General features: G+C 46.4%; 1 protein-coding gene across 3 annotated transcripts in view; it reads right to left on the minus strand.

The window, feature by feature from the left end:
- PIK3AP1 (phosphoinositide-3-kinase adaptor protein 1) overlaps nt 1-19794 on the minus strand; it is a 1392564-nt gene that overhangs the window by 316923 nt on the left and 1055847 nt on the right. For 2 of the 3 annotated variants that reach the window (XM_069240442.1, XM_069240443.1), the window contains exon 12: nt 15438-15506. The exons of the other annotated variant lie outside the window; for it this stretch is intronic. In XM_069240442.1, coding sequence (XP_069096543.1) covers nt 15438-15506 — 69 coding nt within the window. The remainder of the gene's footprint in view (nt 1-15437; nt 15507-19794) is intronic. 3 annotated transcript variants of the gene reach the window in all.

The raw sequence follows: 19794 nt of genomic DNA on the forward strand, positions 1-19794 counted from the left end.
ACGAGACTGGGCAGGTGTGAGGTCCTACGAGTAGGAAGCACAGCTCCCAGGATGGGACTTTACCACAGAATAAAAGCTTGAAGCATTGAAGGAGGGGGGGGGGGCAGGACCATGAGGCCAAGCATTCCTTGCAGGCGGAGGCACCAGTGATCAGCGCAGAGCGGGCATACTACTTAAGCTGCTACTGTTCCACACAGCGTAGGCTTTGAAAGAGCAATGGGGCAAGGACCACGAAACCCAGAGTTTCCTGCAGGGGGAGTCAGAGGCAGCAGCGAGGAGGACACACTATTCAAGCTGCTAGGCTGTTCCCCGCAGCCTGTGATGCATTGAGGGAGCGAAGGGGGCCACGAGGCCTGAGCATGTGCATTATTTCAGCTGCGACTGTTCCCCGCAACGTGGGATGTGCGCAGGATGTACCCGGGCACATGCCCAGGCTCACCTGCAAGTGTCAGAGACAGGAGGAGGCTGGTGCAGGCCCATTCTTTTGGTTTAGTTTTCAGACTTGTGCCCGAACGAAGCAACGAACAACTGACTTAAATGTTCCCCCCTTGTATTCCAAAGTTGATAATGGTGTTGATTGTGGCATTGAAGCTAAGGTCCCACATGAGGTTAGCAAGACACCATCCTTATCTGATACGAATTTGGATGTGGACCCTGGATCCACTTCCAAGCCATGTTTTTCATTGCTAGTAGCTAGGTCCTTCTAACAAGTTTAAGCTGCTGAGCTGGAATTTAGCCGGCTTGCCGCTACAATTCAAGTGAAGAACTGGGTGGACTTTGTCTCACTTTATGAAATTTTTATCCTACAGGAGACCTGGGCTCCAAAGAATTTATTTTGTGATGGCTTTATCTATTGTTTCATCCCTGCTATTTCCTCAGGCTCGGGAGGGAAGTGCCTGTGCTGGACTTGTAGTTTGGTTGAAAACTTCCCTTGACTGCAGTATTTTACCAAATTCCACTAACAGTTGGATAGTCTAATTCAAACATTCCAGGTCAAGTGGTCAGATTTCCTCAGTTTTCGTTCTTATAAATGTTTATAATGATAACTTTTCTTCTAAGGTCAATCCCAATTTTGTTTTTATTTTTGATTTTATGTGTGACGTTGAACTTAGCTATTTTCATCATGATTACAAGCTAAATATTGTGTTTGCACGGGACTTCAATGCAAAACTGAGTTCTTATGTAGATGACCTTGTAGGCTCACACCTACAGATTTGTAACTCTTCCTTTATGGTTGCCCCTGCTCATCCCAGAGATTGTAGAGGATCAATGCTCTTCACATATTCATCTCAACACGATCTGTGTAACGAGTTTGAGTGGGTGGCCGCACACTGTTTTTTATGGTTTAGATCTGTTTGTTCATATAACAAGTAATACAACATACGTCCACCTACATCCAACGGCTGGTGGGTAAACATATGATGGATCAAGAGGAGAGGAACAGGGAGGGAACAGGGAAGGGCATAGCTCTTAACTTGGCGTCTGAAGTATAAGAGAGGATGGCAGGGAAGGGTCCCCCCAGCTCAGGAGTTGGTGTGTAGGGAACGTGTGAGACCCAATATGCGTAAGTATGTAGGGTAGATGAGTTCTCTAAATTCGTCAGACAGAAAGCACACTCAATCTCCCCAAGCATTCTCAAACTGTAGCAATGTGTGCGTTATACTCACTGTTAACTGTTCCATACCCAGCAGATCCCATATTTTTGGAGCCATTCCGAATGTGTTGGTATTTGATCTGTACCTCAGCCTGCTAGTATAACTTGTTTAGCCGTGCCCATTGCCATTTTTATCGCTCTTCCCTTTGGCAACCAGAGTTCGGTAAGCCCAAAATGATGTAGCTAGGGAATCTCAGCAGATCTGTGTTCCACATTTTGTTAATGTCAGCCAACACTTTGTGCTAGTTGTCGATTTGTGGGCTCTGCCCCAGATGTCCCTCAATTCTCTGTCAGTAAATGTGCACTTGCATTCCTGTTTCCGGCGCTTCTGTGCCGGTGACTTGATGGGTTCCATGGGAGTGTTGAGGAATTTATAGATATCTGAGTACGTGCTTGTCCTCTGAGCGAGTAATCAGCCACTTTTCAAAGCTGGTCAGTGGGTGGCTCGGATGAAGGCAGATGTTTGGTTGTAGTTGCCAATGCCTCAAGGCCAAGTATTGCCATCAGACAGAGGATGGTAGGTCATAACATGTTTTTAATTGCGTAAATTCCATGATGCCCTCCACATCAAAAACATCTCCCAGCCTCTTGCAATCTGCTTTCTGCCAAGTGTCAAAGGGGGTGCCTTGGTCTGCCAGGGAAAACACCGGATTACATATAAAAGGAGTCAGGGGCGATATGCAGGGAGATAGGTTGTGGCGTGTCTGTACTGCATCCCAGACTCCCATAGTGGCTTGTAAGACCGGGGAAATATAGATGCCAGGTGGTCTATGGAGCTTAGGCAGCCAGGGTACTTTCCGAATGTGGATACCGGCCACTTCTTGATCGAGGAAGTACCAATGCTTCTCCGTGTGGGTTCTGTCCCACTCCACCATATATCTCAATTGGGCAGCCTGGTAGTATTTCTTTACACATGGGATGCTCAGCCCGTCCTCCCTGGGAGCCAGATACGCATATTTCTCTGCAATCCATGCCTTTTTGCCTCCCTAAATAAAATCATCAATAAGCCATTGTAATTTGGCAAGAACGGAGTGGGGGGGCTGCAGCGGCAGGGTTTGCATGACATACAGCATCTTCGGGAGCAATGACATCTTAATTGCCGCTAATCTACCCAGCCACGATAAAAGATGCTTCTTCCAGGCTATTCAATCTGGCCTGGCCACTTGCAAGAGCCTTGTGTAATGCTATCTAATGTGCGCCCCAGCGTTGTCAGTATTTGGAGACCTAAGTAAGTGACTCCCTGAGGCGCCCAAGTGAATGGGAAGTGTTCTAGGTAGGTCTGTTTGACTTTGGGCAGCGTGATATTAATGATGCTAGATTTCGTGTGGTTAATTTTTAATCCAACAGTCCTCTTGAATCTCTCCAATTCCCCCATCAGTGGGGGAATTGAGGCCTTGGGAATACGTCAGTACGATCATCACACCATCAGCCTAAAGCGCCAGCTTGTGCTCTCTGCCGCTCATTCTCAGGCCCTTAATGTCCCCGTTGAGTCGTATCCTGGCTGCAGAAGGCTCCATGTAAAGAGCTAACAGCAGCGGCCACAGCGGACAACCCGGCTGAGGTCCCCTATTAACAGCAAAGGAGGGAGATAGTATGCCATTCAGCTTCACTGCTGCTCTTGGGGATTTGTAACTGGCCCACACCCATCGGCTAAATCTCGATCCCAGACCCATTTTTGTAAGAACCAGCTGTGGATAAGGCCAATGCACTCTATCAAACGCTTTCTCTGTGTCAACCGAGAGAAGTGCCATGGGGGTATGGGTGAGTGGTGAGCCTTGTTGACTATGTGACACAGACGCTTAGTGTTATCACTGCAATTGTGTTCTGGAATAAATCCCGCTTGATCTGGATCAACTAGGTGTTGCATGTGGGGACCCAGCCGAGCCATCATAGTTCCCGTATATATCTTGCCATCTATATTTAATATCGAGATGGGCCGATAGGATGCACAGAGGGCCAGGTCCTTGCCTTGTTTAGGAATTGCTATAATAGTAGCTTGGAGCATAGATTCTGTTAGGGTGCTGGTTATGCTAAATGAGTTGTAGAATCTAGCTAGTACAGGCACCAGGGTTGGGGCAAATGTCTTATAAAAGGCTGCTGTATTGCCATCTGGGCCTGGGATTTTATCTGGGCTGAGCTTTTGTATGGCCCACAGAACCTCCTCAACTTCAATGTCTTTCTCTAGAACTGTGGATTCCAGAACGGAGAGGCATTTCAGTGGCAGTTGGTCCAGATAGGATTCTGCTTGGCTGGAATCTAGGTGTTTGGCCACGTACGCTATGGTGTAGAAGTGTTTAAACAATTGTGCTATATGGTTATCTTGAGCAACCTGGTTGCCCAGAGGGTCTGCCACCTCCACTATCTGCTTCCTAAGAGTTTGAGGCCAGAGCCGGTGAGCTAGTAAACGCCCCACTTTGTTACCTCACACATAAAATTTCTGCTTTCAGCACAGAAGAGCATATTCTGCTTTCCCTAGGTCTAGGGTTCTGAGCTGTTTGCGTGCAGCCGTCAACCGCTTCCCGACTCTGTCTCCAGTTGGGCCCTCTTGTCTCTCCTATCCCTGTTCAACTGGGCTGCCGTAGCAATAAAAGTGCTGCAGATCACTGCCTTCACTGTGTCCCACAGCAGGGCCACAGAGACCTCTGGGATATCGTTGGTCTGTAGAAACTCTGTGATAGCTAGAGTTATTTCTAAAATCATCTCATCCTGGCACAGAAGTGTATGATTTGGATGCCAGAAATGTTGTTGTGTTGGTGACTCCGGCAAACGGCAGAGAACTGAGATGGGCAAGTGATCTGACAGGGCCACCACTCCAATGTCTGCCTCTGTGGTGTGTGTGCTCAGGTGTTGGGAGAGGAGAAAATAATCGATCCAGGTGTAGGACTGGTGGACTAAGGAAAAGAAGCTGTAGCTCTTATCTAGTGGGTGGCGTTGTTGCCAGACGTCTACGAGGCCCGCCTCTACCATCTATTGTCTGAAAGCTGCAGAGTGTGCACCCGCCTGTCGTGCCTTCTGTGTGGACCTGTCCAATGTGGCATGTGGGACCAAATTAAAATTACCCCCAATCAAAATGTCCCTACCTGGTGTGGTCAATAATTATCCTACAGCCGCCTCTAAAAAGGCTTCCTCCTGTGTATCCTGGAATGGCAATGCACAAGGAAAGTGCTCTGCCCGTGTTTTCAACCTGGTTCTGGACTACCTGACCTGGGAAATGCATAGCCAGAAGGATCGCTACCCCCATAGTTTTCTTAGGGCCGGAGGTGAAGTGTGAAGTACTGCCTGTCAAACCATTTTGAGTGCAGGCGCTTCCAGTCCGCTCTAAGCAAATTAGTCTCTTGGATAAGGCAGATGTTGCATCGCGGGTCTCTGAGGAAGGTTAGGAGTGCCAGACATTTAACCGGAGCATTTAAGCTTAAGATCTTGACCATAGGTATGCACTTTGATCTGGTGCGCCATTATTGGGGAAATTGGGGATCCCCCCCCCGGGCCCCCAAGACGTGTTGCCTGTATATGCAGGGCATTCCGCTGGTACCTGTGTGGGCTTTGCATGAGAAAAACATATAAACAACCAAACAACAAGTGAACTTAATGGTTCCCCACCTGGGAACTTGCATATGTAGCGTAAAGCTGGGGTCTCTGTCATTGGCAAAATCCTTCATCTAAACACAAGAATATGGGCGAGCTCTGTCGCCAATGGCTGTTGACTGTCCACTAAGGCGATGGACTGTGAGCCTCCCAACCATTCTCTTCCCCAGCGACCAGACCATCTGCTGGGGCCGCTCACAATGGGAGCACCCCTCAGTCATTGTCTGGATCCGATACGCTTTCCCTCTGCTGTAGCTGTTGAAGAAGTGCGCCCCGTTCACTACCTCTCTCTTGGGCTGATGGCTTCCGAATCTTCTTCCTCTTCTCCCTGCAGGTGGGCCCCACTTTGCCGCCAGGGCCTGGGAGACCCCCGAGGGCGGTTGGTCCAGACCCAGTGCCTCCCCCTCCATCAGCTGGCGTGCCTTTTCCATTGTGCGCACGCTATGTGTCTCATTGTTTCACATGAAGGTGATGTGAAAGGGGTGCCACCATATATATATTTGAACACTTTTTCACGTAGTAGTCCAGTGAAGGGCTGGAGGTTTCTTCTTCTTTTGAGGGTGGCCTGTGAGAGGTCCTGATAGAGCCACACTTTGGTATCTTCGAATTTGACGGAGTTCTTATTTCTCACTGATGCCATGATGGCCTTCTTTTGCCAGTAGTAGTGCAGGCATGTTAATCTGTCTTGTGGTTGCCCAGGACAGCGAGCTGGTTGACCTGCTCTATGGGTTCAGTCTAAAATAATGTCTTGCTCCTCCAGATTTGGGACCACATGGCGGAGCAAGCAGAGGACATAGTCCTTCAGTCTCCTCGTATCAGCCTGGAGCGGAATGCCTTTAATGCACATGTTGCACCATCCTGATCGGTTCTCAAGGTCTTCCAATTGGTAATTGAGGTCTGCTATTTTGTCTCTAAGTGAGAGGATCTTGTGCCAGTGCACTTCCATCTCCTCATCTCAATTGTCATGTCTGCGCTCCAGGGAGTCAACTCTTTGCTCCAGGTCGCCCATATTGCATCTAATATCTTTGACATCTGGTGCTAACTCTTGTTTCAGAACGGCTATTTGTGCCCTCAAAGTGGTACATAGATTCTCAAGAAACACTCCTGTGACCAGCACATTTACTTCTGATATAGCACCTGGTGTGACTGCCGCCTGGCATTCCTTTTCGGTGCTGTCTGCCTTCTTTCCGGTTCCACTTAGGCCACTGTTTGGCCGTTGTCGTCAGGGAGTCACTGCCTCCACCATCTCATCCTCCTCTCCAGCCTCCATCACTCGGGGGGTCAGCCCTGGCTAGCACCTGTGGATCCTCTCGGCCCTAACCTCTGTTGAGCCTTCCCCACTGTCGCCTGGCAGCTCCACGGCCCCGTCATTCTCCGGGCGCCCCCTCACCTGCAGTGTCTCAGGCTTTGCAGGGCTCTCCGGTGGTCCGGGCCTCCACTCCAGCACTCCCCGTTATGCCTCTCTCCACCTCAGGTGCTTGCCGCAGCCTCTCTGTCTTACGCAACGATCGCCACGTGGGCCTAATTCACAGACTCGGTGTGGGCCGCAGAGGGGCAGCCGTCCGGCCGAGCGCTGCCACAGCTACTGGTCCGGCCCTCTTTTCAACCCCCGTTGCCTGGAGGGGGGAGCGCCCCCCAGCCGGTCACCAGTCTCAGCCAGGCCCCCACTACTGGATGAGCACAAAGGCCCAGACCCTTATCTGGCAGCAAACACATTCTCTTCAGCCGGGCCTCCTCTCCATGCCTATGGTGCCTTGTGTGCACCCGTGTTCACCGGCGGTCCGCTACTCCGCTTCAGTGCTCCTTCGTATGTACCCTGTCCAGTGCCAACCTGCTCAGGGGCCGGCCGCTCCCTTTTACCGCTGCACACTCCAGCCCAGCGACCTCCACTTGAGCCCAGCCGGGGCCCCAGCACCGCCTCACCTCCGCTGCCTCTCACATCGTTCAGGCTCCCTATGTCCCCATGGCTCGGGCCCACAGCGTGGCCCAGGACCACTTCTCCTGCATTTACGGCTGCCTCTCAGAGCCATTACTTCCTCTGTGTTCACCGTCTCGGCAGCCTTTGTTTGTGTCAGGTGGGCCGTTGCGGCTTTTCTCCCCCTCCGGCCCTCCTTCTGCACTGTGTGGACTGTGCTCGTTCGGTGGGGGGATGCTGCGGGCTCTGGATTCGCCGCTTTGGTGATCACGGCGGCAGAGTTCTGCAACTCTGCGTCTGCTCAAGGTGCCATTTTGGACATGCCCCCGCACACTGTCATTTAACACCTACTTTTAACGGTAGGGCAGGAGCGTCGACTGTCAACTACATTTTTGTTAGCAGGAAATTTCTCTGAAACGTAGGGAATGGTGTGGTTATTTCTAGCATTTTTAACAACCACAGTCAGCTTTCCATTACTCTCTCTTGCTGGGGACCCTGTCCCAGGGTCATCGCCATGGGGCATGCAAGACAAATCTTCTCCCGAGTAGTGATGGGTTAAAGCTAGCATGGAAGTCAGCTAACCTGAATGACGTACAGAGTAGGCTCTGTGTTGAACACTTGAGAATGTTTTAAGATTGTCTGAGATGGTCCTATGACTCCTCCAGCAGTGTGGACCTCTTTGTTGCTTTAGGACATACCATCAAAGATAAATCATGAAGCCCATAGCTTCCACCAGGCCGGATGCCCACTATTGGTTGTAAGAGGCCCGCGGGGACGCCAACCATTGCCTGTGGAGTGTCCTCAATGTAATCTTCCAGGTTCCAGCAGTGGTTACCTCCTGTAGGAGAATTTATAAATCAGCTGTTAGCCGCAGGAAGGTGGAACTTATGGGAGGATGTTTTGTGTACATTGGTTACTTCTTGCAGGACTAAAGATACCAGCCTGTTTTGGCACATTGTTAAAAAAAACAAATTGCTAAATACAGATTCTAACTTTATTTGTGCCAATATCAGTGCTGATTCTTGGATGGGCCACTTTAAACTGTATCATACATTTGATTCATTCAGAGAGGAGAAAGATCTTTGCTTGCCGACTTTCCCTCTGGATATTAAGTTTTCAGTGATGGAAGTAGCAAAAGCGTCTCAGTGAAAGTCCCATTGGTAAAGACCCTGGGCTAGATGGGGTACCCATGGATCAATACAAACTGGAGGTAGATCTGTGGGCACCCTTCCTAACAAACTATGCAAAACCAGCCTGCCCAAGTCATAGCGTTCAGCAGATATTATTCCTTTCTTTAAAAATGGAGCAGAATCTCCTCCCGTTGTTATAGTCCAATCCCTTTTGGATTCTTTAGGGAAAGTCATTGGTAGGGTTATTCTCAACTGAATTATGCTGTGGGTAACCTACAACCATATAATTTCTGATGTTCAATAGGGTTTCAGACACAGTTGTGCACCCAAGAGCAGTGCCTTAATTTATATTTATTAATTAATAAATGTACCTCCACTAAAGTGGGCCCTTTTATCTTGCATTCATGGATCTGGCCTGTGCTTTCAATAAAATGGTCAGGTCCAAATTATGGGAAATGTTGGTGTCCCATGGGGCTCGATTCTTACATGCTCACCATTTTGACCTCAGTGCCTCAATTGAATATGGGCCAAATGGTCTTAAGCTTCTGTTGGACTCCTTTGTCGGCTTTATGGATGGCCTGGGCTTCATCACAAATCTTGCCAAATATTCTGTTATGCCTTGCAGTCCAAATAATTTAAAATTGTGTTGTTTTGCACTTCGGGGAACCCCTTTAGGGAGAACTTATGAATTTCCATATTTGGGGGTTACTTTGGACTCAAGAGGGTCTTGGGGTCCCTGCCTGAAACAGAGAAGTCTTACATTTTGGAATTGAATGGGATGTCTTTTCAGCTTGGCTTCCAAAATAGGCAACAAACCTGTTACCGTTGTTGATATATACAAAAAGGAAGTGTGTGCACATCATTCATTATGGCTTTGGTCTGTGAGTGCACAAATCTGTCAAACATTGCAAGATAAGGAAAACAGAGTATGTAGGCGTATTCTTGGAGTGTTACCAAGGTCAGCTACTTACTGTGTTTAGAGGAACTCAGTCTATCGTACGTATCCGACAACATTAATCTAGCCCCTTTGATGGTATGATGCTCCATCCTGCGAAACCTGAAGGCCTCTCTGAACAAGGAGATTATCAGGGACTGCCTTGCATGTGATAAGGGCCTTCACATCCTTTGGCTCAGCTATAATAGGACATCTTCAATAAGTTAGGACGACCTAACATGTTTTCCTTGCATGGCAATATCACTGGGAGGGACAAAAGCTGGCTTAAACCCATCTTCAGGGAACACAGAAGCAGACAAAGAGATTTGTTTGAGTTGAGGAAGGCGGCCAATAGAAACTACTTGCTGGTACAAACCACCTCTGGGATGGAGCCTTACGGTCCCAAAAGTCAGGGATAGGGTACTTCTAACCAAGTTTAGGTTGAGCTAGATTAGGTGTCAGCTGGTTTGTCCCTGCATGAGAGCTCTTTGCAAACCTTGGCACACTTTGTATTTTTCTGTGGGTTTTACTGCAGCTACACTACAAAGTTTTTAACCCCGCATTTCAGGAGAATTTCATACTTTCTTCACATCCCTGCACTTCTAGCTTTACAATCACTCCGTATGTCCACGTTTGTGCAGGTCTGGTTACCTTTCTTAAGCATGCACTATGGCATAGGCATTCACTATCATTTCAGCTGTTTATATATCCCTGTCAATTGTTTGTAAAATATGGAAAGGTTCATTGATTTTTAACTGTAGAAGGTATTGTTAGCTTGTTTGTTGCATTGAGTCTTTACATTCATGTATATTATCTTTGTCTTTCTGGGTTGATGAAATGCAATTTTGTGTGGACACCAGTTGGGGCTGGATGGCACCGATTACTGTTTTGCCATTATACTGTATGACTCCTATCCTGCACTCTTCATTTCATAGATGGTCTATATTCTTAATGCCTTGTTATTATAATAGTTGTTTTTAGGAAAGTTGTACCACAGAGGTTTTCTTCGTGTAAAAGTTTAAATTGCTGAGGATGAAAGAGACAGCACGATCAGTTGTAAGGTTTACTATCCTCTCTTCGAAGTCAACTATGAAAGATAAGGATTACCATGAGAATAAAAATGACAGAGCTCCGTGATAAGGGATACATTTTAATTAAGAGTGATGCCGAGTTCCAGAGGCAAGTGGAGGATGAAATAGATATCTGAAGGTGAGGTTTTAAAGCAAGTGGCTAGGCCTATTCCACTTCTTTCAAATGGAAAATTGGCATGAAAGTAAACAGTGGTCTGTTCATAAAGGTAAATCTACACGTGTAAATTTACTTTCACACTGTGTAATAAATTGACTCCTTTTGGTTATTCCCTATTGGCAAGTGTAAATTTACTCCAAATTGTGGACTTATATAGCGCCACCCCACGAAACGGCGAATGGAGCCAAAATAGGAATAGAAGTTACCAAATGTAAACTGTAAAAATATGTTTGTTATAGAATAATGTAAATAAAATTTGTATATATATATATATATATATATATATATATATATATATATATATATATATATATATATGTATATATTTATTTATTTATTTATATATATATAATAATTTATTTTTTGTGCTACATTTATATATATATTTATATTTATTTTGGGGTTTTCTAGTTGTGAGTGTCTAATTATGACAAAGGCAGCAAGTCTGAGCGGAAACATGAAATCCATAATGTAGTGTTATCCATTTATTAGTAATATATTGAATATATATTTCAGAATCATGGTATGCATTTATTAACAAGTTGATTTAACATGATATGTGAAATTTATATTTATGGGTTAAAGAAAAGTTTGCATACATACATGACATCTCTTGGTATGTATTTTGTTCTATATACTCTTACAAGATGGCACTCACTTTTTCTAGAATGACATGTATATGCATTATGTGATAAGTCCTTTTTTTATGTTTATGAATTTGTATTTATACCTGTTGTTTGTTACACACCCCCACCCGTGAATAAGGCTACGGCTGAAACGCGTTGGGAGGAACACCAATTTTTTCTTTTTCTTAATATATTTTGGAACTGTTCGTCTGGTATCTTGATCTCTTGTTTGACTGGGTGAGAGAACTTGTAAATATTTCATGGGATACCCGATCCCATATCAAGACCGCCATAACAGAGCCTTGGCAAGTCGGGTGCTCTCTTTTTTCTTTGATATATATATATATATATAGCACAAAAAAGAAATTGTACAGCATTAGTAAATTAATTTTGAAATAAATACTTAATGTAAATATATTGAATATTATATTTAAAGAGGCTTCTTCTCCCAAAAGAAATGGCTTTCTCACATGACCCAAAAGGATTACTAGGTTGCCCAAGTAGGGCTAAGACTTATACCTCTTAGTAGGGGATGTTGTTTTCAAGCTTTGTATGCAACTTTACCCTTTTGTGTTTATGTATTTAAAATGTTGGACATCTACTTTTTAGTTTTACGTGTTCTGGTAGTGAGAAACCCTTACATTTGTCTTTCACTAGTGCAATGCCTATCTCTCTTATAGGATAACATTGGAGTTGGCTTATAACCTTTCATAACTCCCAGTTGGGAAGAGCTAGATTTTTCAAGTTTGGTGTTCGTGTAATCACAATTTAAAATCACAACTATGGTGAAGTCAAATTTTAAATCACAGTTCTGAAAATGCCACTTTTTGAAAGATGGCATTTTCTTGTTTTAGCAATTTGTTTCCTTCAGCGCGTCTCTGATCACTTGTCTGAGATGGGGTTCAGCAAGATTTGTGTATTCCTCCTAGACTGCCACATAAAATAGGAGCGTAAGTATGACCAGATGGGCCAGTCTGGGCATGATAGGAGGGGGGAGCTGGGTACAGCCTGACTTACGTCTGAACAGGCTGTGTCTTGTCCACACACGAAGAGCTGCATAGCCCCCTGCAGTGAGTCTGGAGCCTGGGCATGGACTCTGTACTTCAAAGGCATGTCTTTGAAGACTCCTCCACTTCAAAAGCCCAACTGGGTATAGATACTGGACCTCTGACACCACCAATTCAGTCCACTTCTGTACCTATGGCTAATCTGCCAGGCAGAAGGACTGCTGTGGTCCTGAAGGACTGCCCTTCGGCTGGACTGCTATTCCTGCTTTGCTGTGCTGACCTGCTGCCTGCTGCCCTCTTGCCTGGGAGTGAGAAGGACTGGACCTGCATCTCTCTAACCCAGAACCCAAAGTGACTGTAAGGGCTAGTCAGCTGGCTTCCTGATCTGAATCCTTAGGGACATAAAATATTTCCACCCACCCTGTTTCTACCTGGACTCTGACGTCTGTGAATCTGCCCTGCCAAGTGGTGCCACCCCAGTCCTGGACCCTTTGAAGTGGGCCTAAGGTGCTTACTCCAGCAAAACCAAGGCATCCCCTGTTGCAGGAGCAGAATCAGTGCATCGCCAGTGTTTCATGGAGCAGAACCGGCACATCATTGCTACTGTGTGGGTAGGCACCGACACAACAGGCTTCCATCGCCGCGTCTTGGTACCTGCACATCACCTCTAGGACCACCACTGCGTAAAGCTTACCTCGGCGCAAACTCCTTGCCTCGACGATGATACCGAACCTTAGCATCGCTGATACTGCGTGGATTGGACTGATGCATTGTCTCAACTGTGCCATGCATAGTTACACTGGTGTTTGCATCACAAGCTCCGTCGTCAGGATCCTCAGTGTTGATGCATCAGGACCTTACACCGCAGCCACAATGTATCTTGGAACAGACGCATCGTACCGGCTGCACAATGCATCTTTATATTGTGCCACGTAATGCTCCGCAATCAGAATTTAAGGTACTTTGGTTCAGCAGGCCTAACTAGGTCCTAGTAGCCAGTCTGCACCTCTCAAAAAAATACGCTAGCAGGTGATGGATGGCGTTAGGGAAATGGCGCTAGTGTGTCAAAAATGACAGTAGGCTGATTAGCTGCAAAACATCTGCAGTTAGTCAGCATAGCGTAATTTTTTGACGCACAAGCAGCCAAAAATGACTCTTGTCTTAGTGTAGACAGGAGTCATTACCACAACCCCAAAGCCCACCACAGGGGACCAGTGTCCCGAGGGCAAGCCCAGCATACCCAGTGCCAGGCAGGGGGCCCCATGTAAGGAGCCCCCAGTGGCACACCACACACATACACTTACCTGTGACAGGCTCCCCCCTCCAGTAGTGTACCTGTGGTGTGCGTGGTGGTGATGCTGTGGGCATCTATGTGTCCATTCCATTTTGTTTCCCCATGGAAATGGGCCTACCAGCACTTGCCTGGTCTGACCAGGCGTTAAATAATGGCGCTAATCGTACTTAGCGATATTATTTCGATCCACCTCCTAGTTGCGCGTTGTTTCATCGTCTGGAGTTAAATATGGCGCTGGGGACCTAACATCATTTTTAGGAAAGGAACACCTACCTTGCATCTCATTGGTGCAAGGTGAGTTGGCGCTTCCTATAAATGGTGCTAACGCCAATATATTGACGCTAGATGGGTCTAAAGTCAAAATATAAATATGAAGTTAAGTTAGAGCTGCTTTAGCGTCAAAATAAATGATGCTAAGGAAACTCTAACTTTCCTTAAATATGGGCCATAGAGCAGTGAGGGCAGAGAAATGCCTACTTTCTAAAAGTGGAATTTCTAAAATAGTAAATTTAAATCCACATTCACCAGTAAGCAAGATTTCTCACTACCAATCCATATCAATACCATTACTTTCAGATCGGAAACCACACCTTAAAACTATATAAGGGAAGTACTAATGCTGGCCTGTGAGAGGATCAGGCTTCACAATAATGAAACAACTTTGGGTGTTTTTCACTACCAGGACATGTAAACCTTACAAGTACATGTCCTGCCTTTTACTTACATAGCACCCTGCCCTATGGGCTACCTAGGGTTTACCTTAGTGGTGACCTACATGTAACAAAAGGTGAGTTTAAGGCTTGGCAAGTAGTTTTAAGGGCTATTTATGTGGGTGGCACAATCAGTGCTGCAGGCCCACTAGTAACATTTAATTTACAGGCCCTGGGCACATTTAGTGCACTTTAGTGGGGACTTACAAGTAAATTAAATATGCCAACTCTGTATGAGCCAATGTTACCATGTTTTAGTGAGAGAACACATGCACTTTAGCACTGGTTAGCAGTGGTAAACTGCCCAGAGTCCTAAAATCAACAAAAACGAAGTCAGAAAAAGAGAAGGAAGACAAAAAGTTTGTAGTGACTCTTCAGAGAGGGCCATTTTCCCAGCTGTGGCTCATCCACAGTGGCAGAGGAGTGTTGCCCCACTGGCTCAGGGCCAGCATCTGAAAAATAAAACAATATTTTTTTATTGTTTTATTTTTCAGCCGCTGGCTGAGCCAGTGTGTGTAGGGAGGGGCGGGGCTGGGCCATGGGAGGGGAGAGGAGGAGTGGAGTGAAGTGCACTCATGTGTGCATTTCAGACATGTACACTTAGATTTCTCCAACCCAACTGTATTTTTCAGTGGGTTGGAGAAACAGCACAGACTCCCTGTGCCTGAGTAAGCAGTAAACCAGCCCATTCAGGCCAATCCCCAGGCTGGTCTCATGCTTAGTAATAGCATGAGAGCAGCACAGGAATTTCAGAGGGAGTCTCTGAAGCTGTACCAGGGACTGCTGGGACCAGGAAACAGTGGGGCATGAGGCGGCCAGCAGCACCAGGTGTTTTATATTTTTGTATTATTAAAACCCCTGAGCGCTCCCCCCCACTGCTGCCCCCAAACCCCTCCATCCACCCCGCTACTTTTAAATTGTGTCGCCGGCCGCTCCATTTTCCAACAAAAAACATTTAGTTAGCAGTCGGTTATTATCTGCTCAATAATATTACAGAAGGCAGAAAATGCATACCTCATTAAGTAGGTCAATACGATTTTAACACTAACTCCCAATGCAGGCTGTAATATGTTCTGTGGAAATTATCCTTAATTGAAATGACATGATACCAGAATGTCAGTTAGACAAGTGTACGCAGCATATAGCCACTGCCTTGGCCAGGAGCTCTATGATCCCAGTGGAAAGAAGGGCGAAGCTCATTGCACTGCGACATTCCAATACATTTATTAAAATTAGGATTACATCATAGAAGATAGTGTAATGGCTAATCACCATTGTTGGCAATGTTACAACTAAAACACTGAGTGAAAAAATAGATATTTAAGGCAACAGACCTTGCTGTAAATTTTCAGCTTGAACATAAATGTTCTCTGGTCTTGTCTGTCCAGACTTTTCTGCGAATACTATAAAATAAAAAGTATGTCCTCATTAGATTTGTTTGTTTTCGAAAATTTACACATAGTAATCTTGTTTTATCGTAGAAATAAACATTAACAGCCACGTGAAAGGACTTGATGCAAATTTTAACTGATCACTGTGTAAATTGCAGATAGCCAAATAGAGTACCTTGTTTACAAGCCCATTGTGGTGCTGATGCATGTTTTTTTTACACAGCGGCGGTGCTGGTAGTTTAATTCACTGCTCCATATTTACAAACTGAAACACGTGGCCCAATTCATCAGTATGTAAAGCCCTATCGGCTCCTGAGGTTTTCCTGACCTCCGAGGCATCTCAGAGTTGGGAAGCACTGCGCCACTCTAAGACTTCACTCTGTCAAAATCTTACCATCTGGCGAGATTAATGCAGGGCTTTTTCCAATGGGACCCTCCTCGCATTGCTGGAGTTGCGTCAGTTTAACAAGCAATTCCAGCAATGCATCACTTTAGCGCCAACAGATGTGTCTGCATTTCTGATGCATCTGTAAAAATGTAAATTCAGCGCATTCATGACGTCGTTAGGGGATGTGTGGCAGGCCCCATCAACGATGATGCGTCCGTTTCCTGTAAATGAGGCTCAGTTTTCAAGGTACGAGAGGAGCACAAGCTATAATTCTCATCTCACTGAAAAAATATAGCACTACTCCCAAAAGTAACGGTGCCTCTGGAACTGATTTCACAACACCAGAACAGCAAATCAAATCACATACAACAGTCGAAATAGAGCAAACTGAGCAAAAAATCACAAAAGCAAAAGAATTCTTACAATGCATTGCCTTCTCCAAAGGCAAGACAAATATGGATACTGACAACTTCGAATGCAGGCAAATCAGGAGAAGAAAGGGGAGGGGCTGTCTGAGCAGAGTGGAGATCCAGGATTTATAGGTTGACTAGATAAATCTTTCACAATCTGATGAAGGTGCTTGACCTCATAATAGTCCATGATACAGAGAGCATCAGTGCAAACATGTGCAGGAAGTCTTCATACTGTGTCACGGTCCTACCAGTACACAGTGACCATGGTGAAAGGTGTATTCCAGTATAGTCACACTAACAGAGCACATTACCCATGAAGGAACAAAAGGCTCAAATTAGGAAAAGACAGATATGGAGCACTCCCCTCCCCACACACACACACAATTGTTGAATGTGGGGAGAAAGCATGACTTACAAGAGACAAAGGGGGTTATTCTAACTTTGGAGGAGGTGTTAATCCGTCCCAAAAGTGACGGAAAAGTGACGGATTTACCACCAGCCGTATTACGAGTCCATTATATCCTATGGAACTCGTAATACGGCTGGTGGTATATCCGTCACTTTACCGTCACTTTTGGGACGGATTAACACTCCTCCAAAGTTAGAATAACCCCCAAAGAGTAGAGTGGGGCATGAATCCCCTTTCCACACTCTCAACATTGGTAATTGTAATAAGCACTGTGTGCAAACTGTTTGTCTCAAATGATGTCCACTCTACTGTGGTAATAAACTGCAATTTGACTTTTGCACTGTAATAATACATGTATCAATGTGCGTTTATTAGTACAGTCTCTAAATAACATGTTATTGGTCCACATTTATGGCATAGATAGATAGATAGACAGATAGACAGATAGATAGATAGATAGATAGATAGATAGATAGATAGATAGATAGATAGATAGATAGATGCCCTAAAAAACAAATCATGATTAAAAAAAATCATAGTGGGTGTAGGCCTGGCTTGTAGTGGGTACAAGAGGAACTTACACCTTGTGCCAGGTCCAGTTCCCTTATTAGTGTAGAAGAGGTGTTTCTAGCAGGTTAGGCTGATAGAAGGTAGCAATGGCAAAGCAGCTTAGGCTGAACTAGGAGACATGTAAAGCTCCTACTTTACCACTGCTGTCACATGCACAGTATCATAAGAAAACACAATACACAGAAGTACTAAAAATAAAGGTACTTTATTTTTATGACAATATGCCAAAAGTATCTCAGTGAGTACCCTCAGTATGAGGATAAGTTATATACACAAGATATATGTACACAAACCAAAATTATGCAGGTAACAGCAAGAAAAGTAATGGAAGCAGTGTAAAATTACAGTAGATTGCAATGGGAGCACATAGGTATAGGGGCAACACAAACCCTATTCTCCAAAAGTGGGATGCGAACCAAGAATGGACCCCAAACCTATGGGAGCTTGTAGAGGGTCGCTGGGACTGTAAGAAAACAGTGAGGGTTAGAAAAATAGCCCACCCCAAGACCCTGAAAGGTAGGTGTAAAGTGCACCTACTACCCCCAGAGAGCACAGAAGTCGTGATAGGGGGATTCTGCAGGAAGAACAAACACCAGCAATGCAACAACAGTGGATTTCCGGACCTGAGTACCTGTAAGACAAGGGGACCAAGTCCAATAGTCGCGACAGTGTCGAGAGTGGGCAGGAGCCCAGGAAATGCCAGCTGAGGGTGCAAGGAAGCTGCCACCGGATGGAAGAAGCTTGGAGTTCTCCAAGAAAGAAGAGAGCTAAGGACTTCTCCTTTGGAAGACGGATGTCCCACGTCGCGATGAAGCTTGCAGAGGTGATCCCACGCAGAAAGACCGCAAACAAGCCTTGCTAGCTGCAAGGGTCGCGATAGAGGTTTTTGGGTGCTGCTGTGGCCCAGGAGGGACCAGGATGTCGCCACTTGGAGGAGGAGACAGAGGGGGCGCCCAGCAACTCAGGGAGCCCTCACAGAAACATGCAGCACCCACAGAAGTACCTGAACAGGCACTTGGAAGAAAAGTGAACCGGAGTCCACCCGAAGTCACAAAAGGGAGTCCCACGATGCCGGAGGACAACTCAGAAGGTTGTGCACTGCAGGAAGGAGTGTCAGGGACCCAGGCTTGGCTGTGCACAAAGGAAATCCTGGAAGAATGCACAGGAGCCGGAGCAGTTGCAAATCACGCAGTACCCAGCAATGCAGTCTAGCGTGGAAAGGCAAGGACTTACCTCCACCAAACTTGGACTTAAGAGTCACTGGACTGTGGGAGTCACTTGGACAGAGTTGCTGAGTTCCAGGGACCACGCTCGTCGTGCTGAGAGGGGAACCAGAGGACCAGTGATGCAGTCTTTTGGTGCCTGCGGTTGCTTGGGGAAGATTCCATCACTCCTGGTGCAGGGAGGAGGCAGGCTACCCCCAGAGCATGCACCACCTGGAAACAGTTGAGAAAGCCGGCAGGATGAGGCGATACAAGGTTGCTAGTAGTCGTCTTGCTACTTTGTTGCGGTTTTGCAGGCGTCCTGAGCAGTCAGCGGTCGATCCTTTGGTAGAAGGTGAAGAAGGAGATGCAGAGGAACTCTGATGAGCTCTTGCATTCATTATCTGCCGAATTCCCCAAAGCAGAGACCCTAAATAGCCAGAACAGGAGGTTTGGCTACCAAGTAAGGAGGATTGGCTACCAAGAGAGGTAAGAGCCTATAAGAAGGAGCCTCTGATGTCACTTGCTGGCACTGGCCACTCAGAGCAGTCCAGTGTGCCACAAACAACTCTGTTTCCAAGATGGCAGAGGTCTGGGACACACTGGAGGAGCTCTGGGCACCTCCACTGGGAGGTGCAGGTCAGAGGAGTGGTCACTCCCCTTTCCTTCGTCCTGTTTGATGCCAGAGCAGGGCTGGGGATCCCTAAACCGGTGTAGACTGGCTTATGCAGAGATGGGCACCATCTGTGCCCATCAAAGCATTTCCAGAGGCTGGGGGAGGCTACTCCTCCCCAGCCTTCATACCTATTTCCAAAGGGAGAGGGTGTTACACCCTCTCTCAGAGGAAGTCCTTTGTTTTGCCTTCCTGGGCCAGGGCTGCCTGGACCCAAGGAGGGCAGAAACCTGTCTGAGGGGTTGGCAGCAGCAGCAGCTTCAGTGGAGACCCTGGAAAGGCAGTTTGGCAGTACCCGGGTAGTATGCTAGAGACCCGGGGGAGCATGGAATTGTCCCCCCAATGTCAGAATGGCATTGGGGTGACAATTCCATGATCTTAGACATGTTACATAGCCATGTTCGGAGTTACCATTGTGACGCTGTACATAGGTAGTGACCTATGTGCAGTGCACGCGTGTAATGGTGTCCCCGCACTCACAAGGTCCGGGGAATTTGCCCTGAACGATGTGGGGGCACCTTTGCTAGTGCCAGGGTGCCCACACACTAAGTAACTTTGCACCCAACCTTCACCAGGTGAAGGTTAGACATATAAGTGACTTATAAGTTACTTAAGTGCAGTGGTAAATGGCTGTGAAATAAGGTG

Source organism: Pleurodeles waltl, chromosome 6, assembly GCF_031143425.1.
Source record: "Pleurodeles waltl isolate 20211129_DDA chromosome 6, aPleWal1.hap1.20221129, whole genome shotgun sequence".
In the NCBI taxonomy this organism is placed as follows: domain Eukaryota; kingdom Metazoa; phylum Chordata; class Amphibia; order Caudata; family Salamandridae; genus Pleurodeles; species Pleurodeles waltl.